General features: G+C 45.0%; 1 protein-coding gene across 1 annotated transcript in view; it reads right to left on the reverse strand.

The window, feature by feature from the left end:
• Positions 1-4,114: 4,114 nt before the first annotated feature.
• The window catches only part of LOC144142037 (alanine aminotransferase 1-like), a 40,979-nt gene continuing 19,091 nt past the window's right edge, over positions 4,115-26,002 (reverse strand). The window contains exons 7-13 of the mRNA XM_077673463.1: positions 22,136-22,215; positions 10,488-10,621; positions 8,379-8,484; positions 8,006-8,071; positions 6,345-6,500; positions 5,438-5,550; positions 4,115-4,283 (exon numbers count right to left, since the gene is read on the reverse strand). Coding sequence (XP_077529589.1) covers positions 4,193-4,283; positions 5,438-5,550; positions 6,345-6,500; positions 8,006-8,071; positions 8,379-8,484; positions 10,488-10,621; positions 22,136-22,215 — 746 coding nt within the window. The 3' untranslated portion in view covers positions 4,115-4,192. The remainder of the gene's footprint in view (positions 4,284-5,437; positions 5,551-6,344; positions 6,501-8,005; positions 8,072-8,378; positions 8,485-10,487; positions 10,622-22,135; positions 22,216-26,002) is intronic.

Raw genomic sequence — 26,002 nt, forward strand, 5'->3', positions numbered from 1 at the left:
CCGAGACAGAGAATTAAGAGGGGGGTGAAACTTGTCGGGGTGCACAAGAGATATTTCGGAGGCACACACTTGTACGTCTTTTAAGTTTGAGAAGCACACATCTAGAACATTACCACAAGAGTATTCTATGCGGCAAAACTGCTGCATGGAGGTGAACGATTGAAAATCTAATAGCATGCTGCATTTCTGCGCTGCATAATGGTTGTTGTGCTCAAAGGAAAGACTGTTCCAGCGAATACCTGGGGTGTTGAAGTCTCTAAGTATAATTAGCTTATGGTTGGAGTGTGCATTTGCGACATTTTCTATGGATGTGAGTGTTCGATTAAATACAGAAGGTAATACATCCGGGGATATATAGAATGCACCGATGAGTAGCTTCTCCCCCTTCGTGAGGCCTACCTCAAGCCAGACTGATTCGTCTAGGGTCTCGAGGTCAGCACGCCGCATGCAATGCACTGAATGATCAATGGCAACGAGAACCCCGCCACCTTTTTGTTTAGGCCAGTTAATTTTCTGTCGCTTGTAAAGATTTGATACTTAGAAGGGAAATAGTCGGAAGACGAGATATCATCGGAAAGCCAGGTTTCAGTAATGACAACAACAGAAAATTTAGAGCATACAATATTTCTAATAAATTCAGAGGACTTAGTTCGTAGACTTCTAGTGTTTTGATAGTATATGTCGAAACTCTCGTACTTACTGATCATTTTCAGTTATTTCAGAGCTGTGCAGCATACCAGGGTGGACTTTGCCTTGAAACGGCTTGAAAAGGCAGCCTTTTGGCCACATAGACGGGTCGCTCAGGCGCCTAAAACACTCCTCGTTAACAGTTACGCAAAAAGAAGAATAGGAGTCGTACTTGGTCCTAAGGCGTTTGCACGACAATGGCGTAACTTGCACAGTTGACAAGTGAGCCAACAGTTGAGCAGATGTGTTGCTAGCGGACAGTTTTGAAACAAAGATGACCCTGGAGCTCGGTGGTCGGTGTACCACAACCAACTGAGAAGCTTCCGACGCACCCACGCAGCGAGGGCTCCTTTTCTTCTGCAAGTTCGTCGGCGAGCCATTAAACGCAGTTTCGGACCTAGGAGGCGGGGGCAGAGGGTGGACCGAATTCGGGGAAACCAAAGTGCACAAGCCCGTAGCAGGCTGACTGCGGGGGTGGTCAACGAACGGCGAAGCGGTGTTAGAGGACAGGAAGGGGGCACTTTCACCAGCTGCACCGGCGGCGGCTTCGGCGAACGACGACCTCGTAGGGATATTAGACTGCGGTAACGTCACCGGCGGCATGAAAGGATTAGCAGGCTTCGGGGAAGCAGGCGGCGAAGGCGGGGGACGCGCGAGCTCCCCTCGCAGGCAGCGAACCTCCTCACGCAGGGAAGCCACGATTGCAGCCTGATGGGCAAGCCCAGCCACGTTGTCCCGTCGAAGAAGCCGGTTCTCCTCGCGCAGCTCGGTGACAACATCCCCGAGAAAAGAGAGGCTGGCGCAGGCTTCGGACAGGAGATTCTTCAACGCAGCTACCTCTGCGCGTAGGTCCGCCGAAGGGTTGAAGCATGCTCCGACAGGGGACGCCACTCGTTTGGCCGGGATGTTCGCTGGCTCACCGTCTTCGCTGGCTTGATCACCGGGGTCGCTAGGCCTAGCGGGTGACGCCGCAGCCACACACAGATTGCAGACGAACGGCTGCTCACCGGAGATCAAACGCTGCAGTTCCTCGTCCGGAAGAACAATGCACTTTCCGTGCGCACGGCGTTTACACGCAGAACATCGAAAAAACGCCTGCCTGCCGAAGAAAGCGAGGCAGCAGAGGAGGCACTTGTCCTTACTGGGCGCCATCATGCCCAATAAATAAATAAATATATATATATATATATATATATATATATATATATATATATATATATATTAATATATATACATTTAATTGTGTTTACTCGTGTTTCAAGATGTGTCGTTTTAGTGTTGCCCCTTTTTGCCTATTGAATAAGCCTGCAGAATCACACAATCAGCACATATTTAGCGCCAGGGTTTTGACTGAAATGATGGATGAGAATTGGTAGTACACCATGACCAAATGCTTCCAAACCGGAACCGTTTGTTTTGTTTATTATTATCGAAGTTTGGAGAAAACATGCAGTTAGCAGGCGAAATTTGGCTGGAAAAGCGGTCTTTCTATAGTTTTAAAATTGCAGTTGGCGCAAATTTGTGTTGTTCCTGTATACGTTCCGAGACATACATTCTTTACTCTTTGCTTATCTCTCATTGTGTATGTGGGGTTTTGAAGAAGTTATTATTGATTTCACGGAAGCCCTGGACGTTGCCTAGAATGAACCAGGAAGCTCCACACTCGAAAATGTTTTAACAATGGCAACGCCGATGTTCTTTGTTGTGCTGACAACTGATAGACTATTGGAGGAAATTCAGCTGCAACTGCCTTTGTTTTGTTCTTTTGGGTATCTCTACATTGCTTGAAATACCACTCGTGTAATGATCGCAGTTTTTTTCTTAAATTGACGCAAATTTAGGGGTGCGATCATTACGCGGGGTAAATTTTTAGCGAAAAATATTTGACCACAGGAAACGCAACAAGTTGCGCGTCAATAATTTTACGAAAGGTGTTTGAACATAATTAATAATGAAGGGTAGATGTGGCTTACCTTTGAAACAAACGCACACATAACATGAACAGCAGACATACATTTTTATAATTATTTTTTATTCAATCACGTCCTCTAATTTTGAAACTTCAAACTGTGCACCCAGACGGGAGAAAAAAAAAGTGACAGAACGAGCGAAGAAAAAAAAACGTGATGGGACTTGTCTAGACTTCGCACATGTACGACCTACCACTCCAGCAAGGTCAGGGTGCGACCATACCGCGGGAAATAAAAAAAAATCGAAATTCGGCGACAAACATCCCAAGTGCAATGTTTACGCGAGTGCGATAAGTATGCGAGTAAATACAGTATACCCCATAATACGGACAAATTGTTGCACTCGAGTGAAAATAGGCAAAATGAAAGTTGAATGAGCCTGCTTTATACGACCGGCAGAATACAATTGAATAAACGATTTGTGAGCTCTAGAAATCGTGTTTATTACGGGTAAACAATCGTGCATTGAGCAAACTTTTGATGATTATACATTGATCTTGAAAACACGTGCCGAAAAGACATTGACCAAGAAATGAAGTAACCAGGATGACCACATATCTGTTTTTGTTTCGATCAACGTCGTCTCCGGGCGTGCTTGTACGATAAATGAACAAACAAAACGCACAACTTTGCATCCTGATTTTATATTGGCTCAATGCTGATAAATCGCCCACACTCACAAATTCTGCAGACCTTGCGGGCTTTGTTTCTTCCCAACTTGTTTTGCCGATTGCCATCAAACAGTTATAATTCCCAATTACAACGATTCAAAAGGTGAAGCTTTAGAATACGGAAAGCACGCCGCCTGTGGGGCTTATTTTTCGTTTCCCACTTGTATATGCTGTATTCATTCTGAATGAACACAAGCTTGCCCCGTCACTCCCATTCGTAAATAGTTATTCTCGTATGCGATATTGAATTGGCAAGGTGTGTTTATAACCATTTTATATGGACGCAGAAATTGTTAGGACATGTGGCACTTACGTTTTTTTGGTACAACATGCTTTTATCCAGGACTGCTGAGCTTTAAAAAGTTTGTAAATCTTGTATTGCAAGTGGATACAGAGTTCTAGTCGTCAGAGAGATATTAAAAGTATTAGGTTTGCTTTCCTTACTCAAACATCACAGGCTCAAAGGGCTGCACCAGTAACTTTTCAGCAATGCATGGATTTCAAAGCAGGGCAGCTTAGTAGAATTCATGCAGACGTTTGGCAGAAGGTGTGTTTGTTTTGTCTACGTGCTGGTACCACGGATATTGCGAAATATCTTTGTCTGTCAGGACTACGCACTCAGCCTACGTAGATGATGAAAACTGCTCAACTCATCAGATTGTTTCGAATTCATGACTACATTCCAATCACACCTATTACATTCAATAAAAGCGTGCAGCAATATTCGTTTATTGCCAGTACGTACAGCAATTACACAGCGAAACCAGCCATGTAATTGGCCTTTTCTGGTACCCGGGTAGGCTCTTCATGACTTTATGCAGCTGAGGAGCTTGCCTAATAAATCTGCGTTATCCATGGTCACTATTATGCAAACGTTTTCATGAACTCTTCTTGAAATGACTCCAGACGCTCAAAGAGCTCAACCAGTTTGTCTTTTTCAACGTTGAATCCGAGCCTGCGGCAAGAGTACAATGTTTTTGTTTCATAAAAATGATGTACAAGTCTCAGCAGTAAAAACTGTTTCATTGTGAATACATTCTCTATATACTAGTTGCACACATTGTGTAAACAGAGTGTATTTAGCAGGAATAACCACACTTACCTGCTCATAGAAAACAAAAGAAATTGAAGCACGACTTGTAAAATGTGTCGACAATCAACCTACACCAGAACAAGAGCGCACAGTGCACAACACTTATACAAGTAATGAAGGCAAGGAGGAGCACATCTGGCTGTTGAAGAACTGGCGCGTCCCAGAGATTTGGTTACGGTAAGAGAGTGCAGTTTTTTTCCGTGTTCCGAATTCGCAAGCAATGTTCTATTTTATTTTACAAGTACGCTATTTCTTTTCCAGAAAACAAAAGGAGCACGTGCACGAACATAGACGGCATGTGTTCATCACATAGCAGGCACAACACTTCTGGTCACCGAAAAATAAACAATTTCAACTCCTTTTTACAATTTTAAAAACTCTGTATTCTACACGTGGAGGATTAAGTCGGGTGATCGAACTGAGAATTGGCTTCAAGGCATAAGCATCAGGCGATCTGGGGTACCGACACGTTTACTGTATTTCTACGCGAGTTTTAGGCTTAACTTGAATGTACTCCTCTTAAAATTCTAGCTTGCAAATTATGCCTTCAGGGGGGAAGTTTTTCGAGGGAACGAATGGTCGCTCAGCAAAATATCGAGCAGTAAATTATTACCTTTAGCAGAGCTAGATCAAACTTGATATACAGACCAGTTACATTAGTGTTGTCAAACATTGCTTATAATTTTCTGTAAAATTCTATAAATATTTTCGCATGTTCTCCTCGCTGTCGAGGCTTTATTCACGCATAAAAACATACAAGCCACTCTTGAAGATTCCTCCGAGTCATTTCTTTACTGGAAAGCAATGGCTTTCTCTACCGGTAATGTTGTTGCTCTTTCAAAATGCCCACGAACTATTATAAACAAGAATTGAAAGTGTGCGTATGGTTTTCGGAATTAAGTGGAAAACGGAGGAAAAAAAAGGTTAATTTTACAAATGGCAATTGGCGAAAATAGCCTATCAAAGCCTGATTACAAAGTGGTTCTACACACTGCGCACCTGCGGGGGCTGCTTACCTGAAGTAAAATCTTCCAGGGAGCTGTCCGAACGCGGAACCAGGGGCTACGCTCACGCCTTTTGATTTGAGCAGTTGCTCGGCGTAAAACATATCTGGCAGATATCCTTGTTCCTGCGGAGAGTATAGTATTACAACAGGTTTCTCATCCGGCCTCAACTAGCAACACTCGGTGATTCTGACCGAATAACTGTAGGTCAAACAAAAGTAAATTTATGCTTGGGTATTTGAACGCTCTATGGAAAGTTTCGAAACACTTAAGGAAGCTCATGAAGCGGAGACGCCTCGTCAGCACACTTGTCATAGGGTGAATGTGTTTTGCAAACATGTACCGCTTTGTGAACATTGAATCTCGCACGAGACAGAACATGAGGAAGTTGGCGTTGCTTAGTACACGGGCCCTTCTACGCGCTACCAGCGCTGTCTTGGTTATGAGGAACCTTGCGTAATCCGAACGACGCGCATATTACTCTCACGTTTTTCCTAATTACAAGAAAGTTTGGACAAAAGGTTAAACAACGCACCACTACGTTTATATTTTCCGCGTTGTAAGGAAATTGATGAAGTGTTATTAATCATATGTTTCTACCGACGCCAGAAGCTGGACACCGCCGATGCTGCCGGCATGATTTTTTATTCAATAGGCTGTAAAGTGCCTAATCGATATGAGCAGAATGCCCACTATACACTGCAAGAAAGAATTACCTGTTTATTTACTTCACACTTTTCATTTATGAACCAGGCGTGAATTGCAGGAAACTCTTACATTAACCATAGTTAGGCCCGGAATAATACGTATTTACGTATTTAATAATTGTGTATAGTGCCAAATTGCGTCAGTACTTAGAGTAAGACACGACCATACGAGCGATGAATGGCCAGCCCACACGAGGTCAAATTAAACTTACCTCTGCTTCTAATATGGCCCTTTTAGGAATTTGTACCCTAGCGTAAGCAGACATTGTGGCCATGACTGGACCACAGGTAATCCCTTTGATAGAGTTGAGTTTCTCTTCGGTCAACGCTGCTCGTTCAGCTAGGGAGTCGATGCAGGATGTTTTCTCCTGAAAGTGTAGTACTCTCGATCTTGTATGCTGTCCAGACGATTTTGTATTTTCGAAATAAAAGAGCAGTTAGGCATTCCATTTACGTAAGTAGTACTTGGAACTGTGCAAGCAAAGCAGGCTATTTTTAAAAAGGCCCTAGTCATTTTAGTACCTGTCTTTGTTAAAACATGACCGTTTCGTCAATTGCTTATAGCAACCAGATATTACGTATTCTTCGCCAAAATGTGGCCTTAATTTCTATTGCAATTATTAAGACGGCTTTACTGCATAACAACAAAGCTGTACTAATTATTACTGTCAAATTACTCATTCACTGGAGCAACAAAAAGTACGATACATAAATGTCATTATGAATGGGTGGCCGGCCAACTAAACACCTAAGAAACGCGTAGGGTGCAGGCGGATAGTTTGCGGGTATCCGTATATTTCCCGGAAGCAATAACCATGTTTTTTCGCCACTATAAAGCCGCAGACGTTGTTCAGAAAGAAATCATTTGTGAAGTTCAGTGTTTCATCTCGCGGGCACGTAATTTGCCTTGCGTGAGAAATTTTAGACACACTCCAGCGAATATTTGCGGCCATACCATTACCCTAAAATTCTAATCATATTTTACTCACTTGTATATTGTTGAGCAACGGGTGTTGTATGCTGGGTGTGACACTAAATTAAACAGGACCTATTGAATCCCTGTTGTGGGCTAATTTGTAAATCAAGCTAACCAGTGTGATAAAATAAAACTAAAAAGATTTCATAAACGGCCTCGACTGCAATAGCACAAATACTGATGTTTAAAAACATTGATTTTTGTGGTGCTTTTTTTTGCTGCATCCAAAACGCCCCTGTGAAAGTGCATGTAACCTACAAACACGATGACAATGCGAAACAGCAATGGTAAAAATGGTACTGCCAAAAACTTGAAACTTCCATATGCTTGATACTACAACCTTACCTAACCCAGTCAATATTGTGTGCACGTTCAAAAAAGAATTTTAATTCGTTCAGAAAGAAGTTTGTTCTACAGAATATTCGGAATCACGCGGCAAATGGTAGAACAAGTTCCCGTCTGCCACAATTTTGGGAAAATCGTCCGGAATTTTTTTGTTGAGGTTTTTTACTTTCAAAACAAAAATATACCGGTTTACATAAGTTCAGACAGAAATCAGACAGTTTGCTGCAGTTTTTGTGCCCCTACAAAAATACAATATTGTGAATCATAAGAGTGCTTTCGATACAGTTGGAAAACAAAAGCACAATAATATACGAGGCTCCTCGGTCATTATAACTAGAATAGAACAATAAGTAGGAGGGAGATCTAGTCCCCTTGACTGCGTCAAAAAACTTATTTTGTGACGCGCAGCATTTTAGCTGAAGACTTCGTTTTTTTTTTCACGTAACAGCCAAGGCAGTTTTGTTTACTTGACTTTGCACTCTTCTTAATTTGTATATTATAAAGACTTATCAACAACAAGCTTAGTAAGGCATTTCCATTGTTACTTCATACCTTTAAATACAGCTCGTAAGAAGGGTCACTAGGGCATGGCGGCCGCACGAGGCAGTCAAGAATAACCTGAAAAAAATGACCAATAACATACACGCGAAGAATTTGTATTTGCGCTATAAAAACAGACAGCTAAGCATGTATATAATGGTTTCAAAACTGTTAGAAAAGTGTTAGAAAAGGGGTGTATAGTGTTATAAATATTGAATAAACCCACGCAACCGGGCGGAGCAAAGAATGTGGTACAACCACGAGCTCAACAACTTTTACCTAGAACTTATTCTATGGTAAACAGAAGGGCTTGAGAGGGTTTCGTTTTTGTTTCTGAGTGAGATGAATATTTATAATTCAGAAAACATGAATGTAGCCGTAATACTTGTGACGCCGTTGAACAATGCGGATCAGCGGTATCATCCATCATGTGGGTCTTGACAACATAGTCCAAGTTGATGGCTTCAAAGTAGCCGGCTCGAAAACCAGGCCTGCGCAGTTAAGAAATATATTGCAAACATTAGTCGCAACATGCCGCACGAGCTTCTATGCTTTGAGTTTTATTACAAATGGCTTGGCCATAAGCGGGCTCAAACATTTCAATGTTAACCCATTTTTGATGTTTTGACTGCAGGGAACGCGACCGTTGGAAGACTTTTTTTACGTTGTACAACCATGTCTGCCCATAAACTGGTGTTTACATTCAGTATTTATGACTTCCCTAAATTGTATGCGCGAAATGTTCTACCTTCAAAACAATTTTACCGCTGTGTTTCGCAGACTTTATATATATTTTAACTCCACTTTCTGGGGGAACGCGCACTGCCATAAGAGGCATTTTTGCGGAAATTTTAAACGTATGCCCACTACTTCCACCTTATCTCATCAAACAACTCGGTGGCCTCCTGACAGCAACCATGTTTCTAATTAATTGGCCCCTTTATATTTAATATTGCTTATTGTGCCGAAACTTCGGTTCTTCTTCTGTATTTATCTTATAAAGCTTGCCTAACTCGCAATTGTGAATTAGGTTTTTGCAAACTGCGGGGGAATTGTATTTATTCCTAAAAACGTCTTGGGATAATTTTTTAGATGCGACTGCATCTCATTCTTTCGCCTTGTCCCTCCATACGGCGTTGTTGTCCGTCCACACCCCTCCCCCGACACTATAAAAAAATAATAGTTAGCGGCGCCCGGTTTGGATCCGACGACCCTGTGGGCGGAACGCGAGGTACATGGCGCTCTTCCCACTGCGCCACAAAACCGAGACAGAATCAAATGCTACGAACGCGCCTTATATCCTTGACTCATTCAAACTACGTCAAGATGCTACTGATACAACGCATGATGGGGCAATAAATAACACTTGCAATAAAAGAAAAGAAGCTCCCACTTACAGCAACAATGGAGTAAAGGTCGTTGCGACAGCGAAGCCCCAAGCACACCACTTAGAGAGATTGACCAAGATTGGCCAATAAAACATAATATAATCATAAAACATAATGATCATACGCGTTCCCGACACGTTTCACGCAATTTCAGAATCAATCCAACGGAAACACCAAGTGAACCCCACGATGCGTCGCATCAACACAGGGTTCCCCTCGCGAGGAAGTGGGCACAATTTTTGTTTGGAATCTATGTTGCCACAAGAAACAAAATGTATTGATGAACTTTTGAAGGCCACGCTTCTCATTGACAAATGGTTTAGTTAAAATCTTTGCTATAGTAAACTCAGAACAGATACACTTATTATAGAATTTCTAAAGGTATTCGCCAAAGCACCTTACGGTTTCTTAATTTTTAAACTATCGTGGCTAACACTAGACCAATTCGCATTAAATGGGTTTTATAACTATCTGAAATACCACAGAATTAATAGCGAACAATCTAACACACCACGGGGTTCCGGGTTCAAGGAAGCGATTACTTCCTCCTGTTTTACACTCAATATATTGCATACCGCGTACGAGTAATGTAATTTCTGAGGTTAGGGCCAAATTAAAAAGACTCTAAGAAAATACATTTGGGTAACGTAAGCGTAGGATGTTTCAAATAATCAGGGAAATGATTATTTGGAAAAGAACTTGCTCACCCAATGAACATGAAATATGAGTACTCCCGAGAAAAACATCGTCTTCGAGCCTGATACGACTTTTCTATCTGTGTGCAAGAAAGTGACATCGCAAATGTTTTTACTCCCTCGTGCTAATCTTGTAGAACGCTGACTATAGTGTACACTAAATCTCTTCCCGTGCAAACTTATTATTCTTGCACTGTAGGCGTTTATTGCGTAATTACTCTTCCTGCTTTTAGTTCTGGTATAACCATGTAAAATTTTCTTGCGTATAAGTGATTGTATGCATTGCCAAAAAATGACAACAGGACGTTAACGCTAAAAAGAAAACTATTGCTCATCATTTCAAACACCAGAAAGTTTGTAATAAAGTTAATACGCCAGGAATACATGTTTTAGCAATGACCTTGTACGTACTCTGCAAGGAAGCCCTTTGATGTGGAATTGAATGAAACAAGGGGCATTTGTGTATACGGAGGTCCCATGGCATTGATGACCTTCCGCACACTATGAAAGCAGTGCTTGGTGCTGTGAACATTGTGCTCGAACACCTGAAATTGTAAAAAAGAAGGACAAGCCTTGCCGGTGGATATTTTCTATCAAGGTGTCTGCAATTTGGCGATTTCATGATCTTCTGGGGGTGTTCATGCTTGCACGGTCACAAGTTTGCCTATTTATTTCAAAAATATGTTGTTTGATACCTCTGCATGCATAAAATCTTGTTGACAAACAAAAACATTTACATCCACTTTGCACTCCCTCATTCTGCAGCATTTTCAATGAGTGCGTTAGTATTGGCCTAAATATGTCTCAATAAAGTACATCGTGGAGCGCAAGCTTTTTACTCCCTGCCAAATTTTACAATGCATATCCCAGCATAAAGACTGACCTGTTAGACTCAGTTGTTGAAAATCCCAGATGAACAAAATGAAGGTTGGCCTAATGCCTTCAGAATAACTTGCATACTTCAATATAGCTCGTATATTTTAGGCACGGTGCCTTCTATTGGATTACCAGTTGCAATTTAGTTTAAAAAACAACTACCAGGGAATGGTAGCACAATTTTCTTCTTTCCTAAAGTTCACAGAAATCGGCGTGCTCAGTTCTGTGCACAAATTTAAAATTATTTTTACAAAACAGCAATTGAATTTAAATGTGCGCGGTTCAACAGTTTGAATTAATCTGCACCCGCGTTGGTTGGTAGTGGTTTATTTAGTTGAAAGAGTTCAAGAGACAGCGCAAAAAATTGATCATTTACAAAAAGCATACTTTCTTGCAAGTGGTACTGTTCGCCAATAAAAAACTTTAAATTGGAAATTGCAGCTTGCGGCTGTAATAAAAAAATACAAAATAACATGGGTCCACAACTCATTTGTAACGCACGTAGCAGCAATGTATAATGCCCGATATCAAGTTTCGTCAAAAGCAAACGAGGTGGCGTGTATCACACCTACGGAAACTGCCAAAATAGTGGAAATGTCCCGGATTGCAACCAGGGCAGTCGACGCATCTGGACGTGAAGAAACCAGGTAAAAAAGTGGCCACCGCCACTTTCTAGGTAGGTGGACCAGTTCACAGAAGTCTTTTCGATGTTGAGGTAGGGCCGCAGGTGCATAAAAAAATGAATCAACTCGGAGAAAAATGAAAACTCCTGCCGCGTGAAATACACTATGCGGGCGTTGGGATTCTTACCGCATTCGCCAGGTTCAATTCTTTGATGTTCCCCAAGAATAGTTGCTGCCCCCCAAAACTGTATTACTTGGGGCCTGTGCGCTACCTTCTCCAGGCCTTTGAATAAAGGGTGCAGCTGTCGTAGACATGCAACCTTTCTCAGTTCATTTGGTTTCTTGTCATGGTTTACCCATTTGATTATATTCCAGAATAAAGCTGCATGTTACCACCATGGTAAAACTTCAGTAAAATAACATTTAGAAGTGGGGCAAGTTGAAAGGGATTGCTATCAAATCACACCGTCAAAGCCGAGGCAGACCATTGAAAAACCACAAGACGACCACCTAGTCTTAACTTTAGGATCGATTTACCGTCATTTCTGCCCACTGCGGACAGCGCCACATGTGGCAAAGTTGCATACAAAATAAGAAAACGGAAACAAGAATTATCTGTCATTATCCAGGAACTGAACCTATTTATCACTAAGCGACATTTAAGGGTGAATTATACATTTTTCGCTACTCCTTATAATCAGTTATGCTTCAAAATGTCAGTTTCCTCAAATGTCGGCTGCAATCCGCTGGTGTTGCGGTGTAAGGGCAATTGCGATCGCGAACGTTTCTCCGTAGAGAGCGCATGGTGTCGCAATTGGCACATGTGGCAGTCTGCCCTAAGTATGACGCACCGCACGATAGCGGATCTTTGTCCACAACCCGGCTCGCAGTCCAAATATCTGCGCCCACAATTCGAGTCACACGCCGATTCAGGTACCATTTCATTGGACGTAGCATTGCTGTGAACGGCTGCGCACATTCCCTCCAGTTTAAGCGGGGCAAAAAAAACCTCTGTGACACCATACCGACTGGCAAAATTTGTGAAACCGTTCCCCGTACGGGTCCTAGCATAAGTACACGGAGCATGGCAGTAGTGGCCGAACTCATCGTTCAGTTTAACAGGGTGTTCACACTCCCACTCCGGACTATCTGATGTGATTAATCACCGTTTTGCTGGCGTGTCATGCTGACAATTAAGGGTTTGAAACAGCAGCTGTGGTCCATAGAGTGGCGCTGGTTGGATTGCCGCTAGCGGGTGCCAGAGCCAAAGGCCAAAGCTTCCGCTGTTGAGCTGGACGAATCTACGTGCTCCCCAAAACCTGCCTTGTGGCGCGGCGTCAAAGGAGGCATAAAAATGTAGGCCGCTGAAGTTCGCCATAGCATGTCTTTGCGATATATTTCATCGTACGCCGGCAAAAATTGTCCTGGACAATATGGAATGCCAATTCGCTGAAATTTTTGATATTAAAACAACCCTCGCGTCAAACGTGCTTCTTTCATTTTGCGGAGCCTGGTGGAGAGGGCCCGTGTGGCTAGCCCAGGCCAGGGTATTCCGGACTAGAAGAAATCCCCCACCAGGCGGGTGCCCAGACGCGGCGCAGTGTCTGGGCACCCGCCTGGTGGGGGGCGGCGCAGCGGCGCAGCGATGCAGTTCGGGCACCGCTCCCGTGCTCCCTTTACTTCTCCGCGGACCTGTAAAGTGCATATAGAAAATCAGGGTCTGTTTATTTCCTTCAGTGTTTTTCCTTTGCCCTATTGGTGCCTGAGGAGGCTTCAGAAACCTGTAATACTTTTGGCCACATCTCTAGACGGCTGCTCTAGGGTTACCTGACACCTCTAGCTTCTTTGTCTGACCCTCGAACCTCTCATAAACCGTAGGGTAGAAATACTTGGTTTGGGCTTCCCGCAACACGTAAAAACTCAGTGCATTCTTCACCGAGCGAGGCAAGTGCTACGAGCCCGCACAACCTTCGTGAAATCTCAAACGCAGGTCCACGAACAGCAAGTTCTCTTTTTTGGGAGCTAAACCGTAATTATCAATCCGAAACTACTCTCAGGAGGCACTTTCAAAAGATTCAATGCAAGGCGTGGTAATTTTTCAGACATCAAAAAACCTAAGTAATCATCAGCCTAACTAAATATGTTACTTGCAATGCCAAAAAAGGTTCGCTCAATGGCACGGTCAACCCTCCTATTCAAAATATTGCTGATTATGGGCGCAACACAAGACCGAATACAAACACCGGGTCTCTGCATTAACAACAACACACCAAATATAGAAAAGTGAACTGCTTGTAAAAAGAGCTGACTTCAAAAAGACCGTCGTATTCTTACCCTTGACTTAGACTACCTTTTTTTTCCCTGGCACACGCCAGCTACTTAAATGTGTGAAGATGTGCATCGCCGGAGAGTGTAATGAGCTGGTCTTCATGAGCTGAAATGGCGTATCGGTAGTCTTTTTTGGAACTGCTCTCCTTTTACCTGCAGTCCACTATTGCATCTTTGGGTGGATGATCGTTGTTTCTGGAGAGATTCGGTGTTGTAGTGAGTCCTGATTTGCGCCCGTAATCAGCGATGCTTTCGTAGCAAGCTTGACCGCGCAATTGAACAAAACTTGTGTGGTGTGGTACGTAATGTTTTGGTTATTTTGACGATAACGTCGCTTTTGTTTTATCATAGGAATTCCTACGCATCGCCGTTGAACTTTGGAAAGTATTTCGTGAGAATGGTTTGGGATTGAATTAAGATTGAATGGTTGAGCTTAGAAAGAACTAGGACCGTAGTTCTTGTACTTGCGTTTTAGGTTTGAGAAAAACCCCGTGGGCTGGTTATCCTTATGGCGCTCAGAGAATCCCCTCCGTGTTTATAGTTCAGGACATTCGATGTAGTGAAGAATGGAGTGAGTTTTTCTGCGTTGCGCACAGCCTTAACCCAGTCTTGCTACCTTATCATTGATGAGAGCTTCGGGGTCAGCTAAATAGGATTGAGGCGGAAGGTTACCCTAAACCGCCCTCCGTAGTTATGGCAATAAGTTCACCAGGAATGCGAAGTCTCGTGGGGGGGCCCAGTAGAAAATAAAAATAAAAGAAGGAAAAAAACTGGCTGTGATATTGAATGTGCACAGAACGTCTTATGGTTTGAAGAAAGTTGCCAGACTTTTTGGCGTCAATTGGTCTTTTGCGCCCTGCGGAAACTAGAGTGAATGTGTGGGGCCGTTCACCAAAGGCTACGTCGAATAAAAGGTAGCTGAATCGGCGTGTGGCTCGAAGCATGAGCACAGTTATGTTGACTGCGAAACCAGTGTTGTTGTGCGTCATAATTAGGTCAGACTGCCAGCTGTGGCAATGTTATATTGCAAAATCATGCGATCTCCATGTAGAATCCGCCCAATCGCATTGGCACTGACACTTTAATGCTTACGGCAGCCGCCCCAATTTGCGGAAACTGCAAGTATTACTGACCACCCGAAGGAATTACATCGAGAGATGGTTGAAGCCTATCAAATTATTAAGATTGACGAGAAGTGTGCAAGACACCCTTCAGTAATCCTTACTGATAAATGACTATGGTGTCTGGATAAAAACATAATTTTTAATCTGGGCTCCTATGCAACCTTGCCAGGTATGGCATGGTTCGCCATTGACATAATAGTGTGGAACGAGACTTTTAAAATTCAGTTGAGAGTCAGTTCTCGTACTGTGGTTATTCTCCTGAGGGCCTAGACTGTCGCACTGTGATTGGATATGCATTTCAGAAAAACAAATCGTTTTGTTTAAATTTTTACAATATTTCGCCTCTGAGCTTTTGTATTTCTAGTAGTTTAGTTTGTATTGCAGCAATAACAAAGGCCAGTCTGATGCTATGCAAGCACTAAATTCTCTGCAACCTTGCGATTCGTTAGTTTGCAAAAAACGCTGAATTGTGGTCGTTTTAAATTCAACAAAAATGGCCTGTTTCCCTTCAGGACACCTTGTGGCTTTAAGTAAAGCAAGTAGAACGGCTGATATCAAATGCGGTTTAAATTTCTTTACAGTCGTAGTGATGTTAACGAAGTTGCCGAAAGCCCCAAGCATTGGTAACGTGTTTTATATCATGTTTATTATATTACATTGTATTACGATTTAGCAGTTACGTGCGCACTTAAAAACCAACCTTTCATTTCTGTCCCGCTGAAACCACTGAGGGCAAGCTATCAAAAAATTATGCACCCCTCCGTCTCACATACGATGTTTGAACGCGAATCTTTGTCATTATGGCATTGTAGTGGATCATCATCATCATCTGCTTGCAGTGCCACTATCCCCATTATGAAAAGCTGCCTACCATCATCATCAGTGGTGCTGGCCCGGCGGCGTCAGCAGTTCCACGCGACACAGAAATCGAAGGCGGCTGTGCACCATCGCATGTCGTAGGCCATCGCCTCTCTCCTGTTCCGGCCGGGGCTTGCGCACCAACAATAAATGTAGGACAGCCGCAGCATCACCGAGTCTAGGGCTCCCTTTCCTACAAGTGGTCACCCGGACGTGATACCCGGCCAGCGGCACACCGCAATGGTGACGTGGGGGACCCGCCGATAGAGGTCTTGGACGCACGCAAACTCAGAGGTTGGTTTTTCAGTCTTGTTACCAGGTTCTTGCTGAACAACGCACATCCAGCCGCTCAAGCACTTCATCCTCTGGGAGACGCTTCCTCTCGATCTCGGCTGCGTCCCCGCCCTACCACCGCCCAGCGAAACATCCTACGATACGTTCGGGCTGATGTGTTCGAGCAATACGGCTATCGAGATACCCCGCCTTGATAACACGAGGTACCCGCACAACTTGCACACGCTACGCCGCGACACACGATACCCTCCGTGCCACCCAGCACGGCACCGTGTCCTGTCACCGACGCCGTCACCAGCACTGCAGCCTCACCTTCACCGACGGTACTCGCCGCCGACGACATTGCGGACGCTCACCGACAACAGCCTACCTCTTACGCTTCTAACGTACCGCAAGAAGGCACGGCTGAGCCTCAGAGAACCGAGGCAGTGATTTTTATTCCGCCTCGATTGACACCACCGCCATATACACCAACTGCGAGCCCTCCCTAGACACCGCTCCACGACCAGTGCTCCAAAACGTTGCCAGCTCGATGCCAGACTGTGAGGCAAGCACAGTGCACCACTGACGAAGCGGTCATCGTCGCACCCGCCACTTGCCGTCACGAAATTTCGGCTCCCGTTTACGTGAATGCACGGCCGCACCGTGCTTCTACGCTGTGCGACGTCCTCAGCTGCCACAAGACTGTGTACGCAACTGCCGCGCCTCCGAGCGACCTGCTGGACAACGAGGAACCACGTGGGCTAGTAGATTCTCTTAGACCAAGGATGGCCATTCCCAAACTACCTGCGACCAAAATTTCTTCGGGTCCCGAAATTGAGAATACAGAAGGCCGGAGTCGCAGTCCGAGCCGTCAACCTCGCTCATTCTCGCCTGTTATTTCGCTTACAGACGCCGCGTATGCTACGCCGAGTCGTCAAAGCCACATCCGTGCACAAAAACGCGGTGCACCTGGCACCCGAATGGTTGCTACACATAAACCCGACCTTCAACGACTGTGCGGCTTTCACAAACTACGTGATATCTCCTTTCGGCTGGCCCCATCCACCACGGTTTGTTGGAGTTAGGAGGACATTGACCATCACGCTACGTGATTCGCGGGTCTTGAGACATCATAAGAAGCGTCCTTTCAATCCAGCACGACTGCCCAGGGCACCTAAACCACATGCCCTGAATTTTGTCTCTGAGACCCGCAACAAAACGGCAAGATAACTCTGCACCATTTATTCGTAACGGCGACGGAAACGACCACTACCTAATGAAAGCTTGCGCATAGTGCGCAGGTATGCAAAAGAGCGACCCACCGTAGCAGGCGAGCCAGTGGTCCGCCGGACTCGCTGGCTTTTAAAGCGCCATCATCGACGATTGCGTCCCTCTTTTTTGTCAATGGGCTGTTGTTGAAAAGTCCTTGTCACCTAAAGTAGTAAGTAGTTTAAACTAGAAGTTTAACTTCAAATTTCCCTTCATGCCAGCATCGATCGGTGAACCTGCGAGTGGCAGAGCGCCGTCACCATCCCGGCACTTTCGTGGGCGCTGTAAACGTATTTAGCGAAGCAAAGCTTTTCCCCCTAATGAAAGTTGATCGCCAGAAGAGATCGGACTCGTCGGGAATGGGCTGGTGGCCTTGCCGCAAAACAATCAAGAGCATCGAGCTCATTTTGCTTCTTCAATACGGGATCCTATGGGACCCGCACAGCTTTGTACTACCCGGAAGTGAGCCCGGGAGCCGCTTGCGCAGCGCCCCCTGGGCAGCGCAGGAGGCTTATTAGACAACGAAACGCACTGCAGTGATCGCAATATCTATCACCTAACTTCTTTCCAATCCACAGTAGAGGAGGGCGTGGACTGTTCTTCATCCGACGACGATGTAGTAGAAACACTTTTTTCAGCCAGGGCGGCCTGCACTAAGTGTGTGAGGCTCCCGAAAATTCATGCTATCGCTCATCAAGAGTTTGAAAGGCTTCACGAAGTGCGTTGGAGAGCCGAAAGAAGACCGCGGCGGACGCGATCAACGGAAGATATTTGAGATTCTTGAAGAGAACAGAAGGCCGTTCGGAGGCAAATGAGCAAGTTGGCCATGAGCAAGTGGGCTTTATTTCGCTCGAACTTGGACTGCAAAAAGCAACTTTCTGGAATACGCCGCATAGTTCGAAGTGTCAGGGGCACAAGGCGCACAACTTCACCGTTTCAACTGTTTCACTATGTACGAACACCAGTAATGTAGACGCCGCAAATGTTTTCTGGAGAAAGGTCACTGCTGCGCCGACATCAAATATAAGGCCCTCGTTGCGCACATGTGCGCGCGCCGCAGCCAGAATATCAACCATGGAAGAACTGTTTTAAGTGCGAATGCACTTCTTAAGCGAGCCTGAATCGTCCGCCGCCGTCGTCCGCCTAGCAACAGCTGCGGGTGCACGCGCTCCTCGTCTTCCTCCTCGCATTCCCTAGCAACTGGGGGAGATGGGCGTGCGCTACTCTCCTCCTCCTCTCTCCGCTCAGTGACTGCGGGTGTTGGGCGCCTCCTCTCCACTTCGGGCGGGAGAGCTCTCGCTCGCGTAGCCGGCGCTCCGCATTCCGACGCGTGAGGGCGCTCGTGTAGCCCTCGCCGTAACGGCGGGCGCTACTCTCCTCCTCCTCTCTCCGCTCAGTGACTGCGGGTGTTGGGCGCCTCCTCTCGACTCCAAGATCACGATATCCACCGTAATCGCGCAATCAACAACCGTGCATTCGCACTTACACAATCTCCCCGTCGGGGAAGTGCGAGGGAATTTTTTTTCTACGGCAGAACTCGTCGCTGCGCTGGCCTGTGTCATTAAAGCTGCGTCTCCTGTGGTGGATAATATATGCTACACAGCCCTTTCCCATTTGTGCGAAAAGAAAAAATGTGCCTTTTAGGCATATTCCATTGTTGTTGGGAAGCTGGTCGGCTCGAGCAAAAATGGAAACACGGACGTAATGGTGGCTGTATAAAACCAGGCAAACTACGGGCTTGCATCAAGTGTTACCGTCCCAGTGACCTCCTGAGCTCCTTCGGCATGCTTGTGAAAAAAATGGTGCTCTATCACTCGACTGGGCACTAACCATTCGCCATGTATTAACGCCACAGATGTGTGGCTTCCGCAGCACGCCGCAGCCCGGATATTGCCATAGTTCTTGATAATAGCACAAAACAAGGCAGAACACACCGTACCATAAAATTCTCTGTATTCTTTATATGCAATGGGCACACGACTGCATGTACAATTAAACTATATGCTCGGCCACGAGGTCTTCGGGCTTTGGGGGCCTCATACATGCATGAATTTCACACCAATTAACACACCGCTACACAGAGTGAACTGCGGTGTTCCACAGGACAGTGTGTTCAGTTCGACGCTCTTCATCATCGCAATGATGGGAGTAGAGAACTGTTTGCGGCAGACCGTGGATATATTCTCGTACGTGGGTGACATGTCCATATGGAGCACTGGATGCAACGAGCGGGTACTGAAGACGCGACTGCAACGGGCAATCAATTCTATTGCGGCGTTACTAGGAACCCGTGGCCTAGAAATATCACCGATCCAGTGCGTGTGATCGCTTTCGCGAAGCGAGATATACAAAAATATAGACCCGAACGTTGCATGCTTCACTATCTCCTATGTTCCGCACCACAAGTTTTTGGGTGTCATATTGGACAGTTTTCTGACGTGGTCAAAACACGCCCGCGATGCCGAAGAAAAGCTTGCTTCCTTTGCCAACATCACAAGCTATGTATCTAGAAACGCAGGCCGATGGCCAGTACCGTGACGTCTTCGCCTGTATGATGTCATATGTGTTGTATTGTTACGTTATAGCCTTCTTGTACTTGTCCGCCTGTCAAAAAGAAATGCGAGAGTTCTGCGAAATATGCAAGCGCACGTCCTGAAGGTGTGCATTGGAGTTCCGAAGACCACGTCCACGATACGAATTGTTGTGGAGTGTCCGATGACTGGCACCAGTTTTTCGTGGCACGCAGGAGCTCTGATATGCGGAACTACGATTTGTATCACGGCAGCAAGGTCACCCCGTATTACCCAGCTCCGCCACTGGCGTCCGCGACCTTCTGCCGCTATGCTACCAGCACCATTCTCGGTCTCTGCAACTGTCTTGGATGTTCCTGCGTCTGTAAATTACAACTGGAGGACCCGACACAACCGACGAACAGGATATCGCCAACCCTGCCGTAAAGTGCTTGGCCTTGGTACTGATCTCCCAAAAATACAGGGAGCACACCCATTTATACACGGATGGATCTGTGGCTGCCACCTCATCTCTCATAGAAATCTGGTTTCTGTCCTCTCGAACTGCCTTTGCCGCACCGCTTAGCCACAGGATAACATTCATGATTACCGAACTTGCCGCTGTGCGTGCTGCTTTCGCCTACATCATCGATCAATCATCATATCAATGGGCAACGGATTCTCTGGCGGCGTTTCAGTACTTAGCCTCGTACCCGAACGACCAGCATGCTTTCGTCATTATTGCAACGCACTTACAAGCTCTTAATGCACATTGTCACGTAGAACTTAAGGGAATTCCAGCCCACAGTGAATGACTGGGAACGTCAAGGCGGACACTAAAGCATCGATCGCGCATAATATGCCCGAGCCAATGATATCTATACCATTCTCCATACGAGATGCTTCTGCTTTTGCGTCCAAGGCTGCCTGGAGTTTTAGTAGTCTACGTAGGAAATTGCGGCGCCAAATTACCAGCGTTGTACTCCATAAAGTCCTACGGGAAGTTATAGATGCCTACTGGACTGTCCAAGCACGCGAAGTGATTCTTCACCGCGTACGAATAAATTTAGCATGTAGAAGTTGTTTCCGCTGCAAGATTAATGAGGCCGCTTCCCCCTTGCACTTTTTGTGACGTGCCAGAAAACTTGAAAGACAGAATTCGTTAATGTGACCACTAAAGAGCAGCTAGGACGTCTCTTTTGTGTCCTTGTGTCATCTTACTTAAAAGGAGTAATTATAGGTGACGTGTTAGGCCCTTGGTTTAATTCTAAACGAGCGTCTCGAACGACAAAAACAATATTGACTTTCTTGTCAAGCACAGGACGGTAGTATACGTTTGAAACAGGATTTACCTATTGAGCGCATCATTGACATCATAGTCGTCAACATCACGTCATAAATTTTCTTTCTTTCCGTACATTTGCTGTAGCAACCTAGGTGCTGTTGCCAGGCTGACCCCACTAGTATCGTTCAAGATTATTTTATGATGGTTCTATGGATTTCACAACCCATAAAATAAAAGTTCTCGCAGAAACATTTATTTGATGGGGCATTTTCTCAAGCGGCTGCTTCCGTGCACTTGCGTTCGTGATTTGCCCAGTTGTGTGAAACAACGCGCTGTAATTAATATGTGTGTGGCACCAGTAAGGCTTCTAAGATATAGTGCTAAACAGGTTAAGCAAGAATCGTTATGACGGAGCTAAATTTATTGGGATTAAGATCGCAATAAAGGGATCACATACATCGAAAATGTACACAGCGTCATTTACAACACTGTTGAATACGATGAGAATGCTTTGCAACCTGGCCCGTCAGACCGATCACCCCATGCGTTGCTTTTGCGACAGGCCCAATTATTGTAGTTAGAAAAGCAACTGCAATATTCCCAAAATGTTTGACAACTATTTTATTTTCAATGCACAAAGCAGTACAAAATAGAGACCTATCTGGTGGTAGTTTGCTAACTACAATAACGTTACGTATTGTACAAACTTCCATGTAATCAATGCAGTAGTAATTGTTCCTAGGCGCAGAAACTGGTCAGGGACAGTACTCCCGACTCCATGTTGCCAGCGTCCAATAAGGGGGCTGAATCTAACAGGCAATATTTCCTGGTAATGGGTTACCAAACTCGCACATTTACATTCAAATACCAAATAATAGAGACATTCACTTTTGGAGACAGTGAACCTTACCTCATCCGCTAGTATGATCAATTTATGTCCGTAGGCCCAGTGGATGATGTTCCTCATCTGTTGCGCCGATAACACCGTGCCTGAGAAGTACAGCAATAGAGAACTTACTACTACATCGCAGACAAAATGCTCATTCCCCCACAATAAATGACACACAAAAGTATTCCTTTTGCCAGTTCAACCAGACGCCATTTGTTTTCTATATAATGGTACCTAAAACACTGTCCGAGAATTGGGGTTTTGGTGTGTATTTGGTTTTATAGCCTTGTGTGTGCAAATGACCGGAATATGTAAAACATTTGTTCGAATAAGTTTTATCTTTCTATTTTCAAACAGCTCCAATGCCATTTAGTACTTTAATGACGATCCTGCCGTGTAGAAGCCCCACCGAGGGTCAATGCAGTTCTGAAACGCCCTCTTTTTTACCTCTAAGACTGTTATGCCCTTCTATATTTTTCTATAAAAGCATAACTTAAGCTGCCTAGTGTTTCCTCATGTCTCTAAATCGCCCGTCTGTCTTTCCAATGCGCTTCACATTTTTTGCACAATACGATCAAATATTTCACTTTGCTATTCCGTGTATAGCTAAGCTGGCTCATCTTTAAACTTCTACAGCCCATTTTTAATGTGAAGAGCATTTTAGTGCCGCACCTTGTCGTCCTCGCTCACTCGCCGGAACCAAGCACTGCAACAGGGCGTACCATGGTAACCCTGCCGTGCACGGCGTACCCCAGAGGCTTCGTAAGCCAAGCGGTTTCGAAAGCCATCATAAGTGTTCGAAACTCGTGAACCGCTGGCGCTTGTCCTCCATTTCCCCATTTGTTAGCGCAAAGAAAACAATGGGTACATTTGATAAAAAACATACGTAAATAACCAAAAGCGCCCTTGTTTTTTTCGTTTAGAACGCGTGTTGGGTTGGTTTTTACGAGAGTAAGCGAAAAAAATGGCAGTGGAATGCCGGAACATGCGAGGGGTAAAGCAGAAAGAAAACAACTTCCGCTGTCGCAGTTTCAGGCAGGGGGCGCGCGATCACGGCAAATGTTGGAAATTTGAAATACCTTGGGTAGTATGTTTGAGCGCATAACGGAGCTGCAGCCCATTATGGCGAATCCCTGCTCTGCACTCACGAGAGCTTTCACATTGAAGAAAATGGCTTCCATTTTTTCTCCGGGAGTCGCGCGGTCGGCGAAAGATAGTCTGGTCGTATTTGATGATACCACCACACACGACCGCCTCTCTCGCCGGATATTTCCACAGGCGGACCAGAAATTGGATAACAGCAAAGCTCATATTTGAGGTTTAGTACCAAGGAACAATTTCCACAACTCAGTCCGCCCTTTCCAGGTACATGGAAGCCTCTACCCAACCGCAGTCTGCCACCTGTGCGGTGAACACACCACCCTATCTCACATAATATGGCCAAGCCCCAGGATGCGTTCAAACTAATCTCCATTGAGGAGTACTTCGAGGCCACGCTCCGCGGCTCGGATCCGGACGTTCAGGTCTGTTTAATCCACAGGGCTCAGGACGTCGCCGGTGAGCGGATGCCACCGGCTACAAGCGCGGCCGGAATGTCATTACCGAAATAAAGTATTTATGTCTGTCTGTCTGTCTGGCTGTCATATTGGCACCAAGTTTCCCGCATCTCATTCACGTGTTGTTTCGTTTCTTTCCGCAACATGATCAAAAATTCGTGTAAGCTCTGCTCACGGCATATTGTTACAAAGATCCTCACGGCAGTTTTGTAATAGCAGCTCTCCTCACGGTTCTACTCACGGCATACAATGAAAAGGCTTTCTGTGAACAAAATAAATACACTGCAACTTTTGGTCGTTAAGCTTTCATTTGAACGTTGTTTCCGCCAATATGGCCAATGTTGCGCAAAGCAGGAAAAAAACAGGTAGTGTAGAAAGTTCACAGATAGCCATCACCGCTGAATTGATGATTTTCTTATGAGTGCCTGACAACAATAATTTAGTAAGACGCTCTTTGTGAAGCTACTTCTTCAAGCTGCTTCACGGAACTTGGTCTATTCTTTATCTAAATTTTGTGGAAAACTCACAGGATGAAGGTCATGTTTTTATTCGGAGTCATCGAGACTTCGGCCTTTGGATTGAAGCAGGATGCTTACGATTCGGATGTTGGACAATAACGAGAGGCGGACACGGCGGTGCCGCCTCAAGTCTGCCGGCTGATTGGCACGCGAGACCACAATCCACCATTACCTCCCATTATTCCCCGCACCGGTTCAAAAAGTGATGCGTCAACGGTAAGGAGAATGCCGCGAGGCATTGCTCGGCGAAAAATGTACGACCTCTGAATACAATCACAATTTTACTTTGTTTAATTTTCACTTTCACAAACAAAAGAAATAGATAAAAATAGTGTAGACGATCAGGCACCAGCTATGAAAACAGAAATTAGATTGAGACGGTACAGAAGAAATTTGAAGCATTTTAGGAAACTATCTTTAATGGAAAGGTTAAACCAATAAAGTTTTATTTCATTCGGAGATTGTATTACTGATTAAAAAAGGCACAAGTCTGACCCTAATAAACAGTGCTACATTATTGTGAAATTGCATGCATCAAAAAGATATCGGAAGTTTTTCCGCTGACGGGGCAATGCTATGACCCAACTGATTTTAAAACTCCTCCAGGAACAATGCTACTTGCAAGGACAGCCACCTGCGTAAGACTATTCACAGCAAGGAAAACATCAGATTATACACCTTCTTTGGCTTGACTTTCACGGCAGGTCATGGTCTCTTACCTTGATGTGAATTCAAAGATAGTGCCCGTATTACGGCGAGCGAGATAGAGTCTCATCGACATCTATATTGATGGTTGGGGATACGTATGGGGAATGTCTCACACATGATGCTGTTAATGTTGTACATGTTAGACGCACATACTGTCAGCATACCGACAAGTCCCACTTGACATTGAACAGCGAGATACTGACGTTTTTGCAAGACATGCCCACCAGAATGCTGTTGCACGTACCCGGTAACGTGCTCTACCGAAAACCGTAAAAGACAGCACGATTTGAAAAACAAGAACGCAGTTAACAAAGCAGTCAAATAATCAAAGCACACAGTATAAAAAACTGTTTTCAGATCGTGGTATGTACATCTGAGCACTTCAAATTCGTGTACAAGACCCTGGAAGGCGGCGTATGAATATTAGCGTGACTACGCTGACTCAACAGATACCTTCGGTGTGTGCTCAAATGCCTTTGTGGCAGCTTCACCTTCCGACTGTCCCAGTGGATTGGACAGAAACGAGCCCGGAGCGGTGGCTCAGGGTCTATGGTGTTGCGCTGATGAGCACAAGGACGCGGTTTCGATTTCAGATCGCAGCGGTGGGTTTTTTGAGGAAGGCGGAAAAAAAACGCGTTTTTTTTTTTGATTGCGGCGCGCGTTAAAAATCGCCAGGTGGTCAAATGTAATACGGAAGTCTCCTCTACGCATCGCCTCATCGCATGTGAAGCGTCGACGTGGTAAACCCACTATCAGTCAAATCAATCCATCTGACTAGAGCAACGTTTGCACCTGTGGAGGCGAAGTAATCACGGCTTCTTTGTGTCAAGGGAAGATGGAGAAACCTCATGGGTAATCGTCATTGCTAAACCGAAGAGGTCACCGTCACGAGCAGCATCAATTCAGTCGCTCCAGGTCGGCCTGCTTTGGCTTTCAAGTATCACAGTCTTGTAAAGAGAACCACACTTATCAACAGTGGGATGTCACGGCATTTGTCCTTTGCTACTATTTACGGAGGCAAAAAGCGAGCACCGGGTGTGGTGAGGAAAACTGTTTCGCCTATTTAAGAGTTTAGAGAAAAAAAAATCTCGGGAGTTTTAAAGGCA

Source organism: Haemaphysalis longicornis, unplaced genomic scaffold (assembly GCF_048455015.1).
Source record: "Haemaphysalis longicornis isolate Haplotype H1 unplaced genomic scaffold, Haemaphysalis longicornis Haplotype H1 scaffold_6, whole genome shotgun sequence".
Classification (NCBI taxonomy): Eukaryota; Metazoa; Arthropoda; class Arachnida; order Ixodida; family Ixodidae; genus Haemaphysalis; species Haemaphysalis longicornis.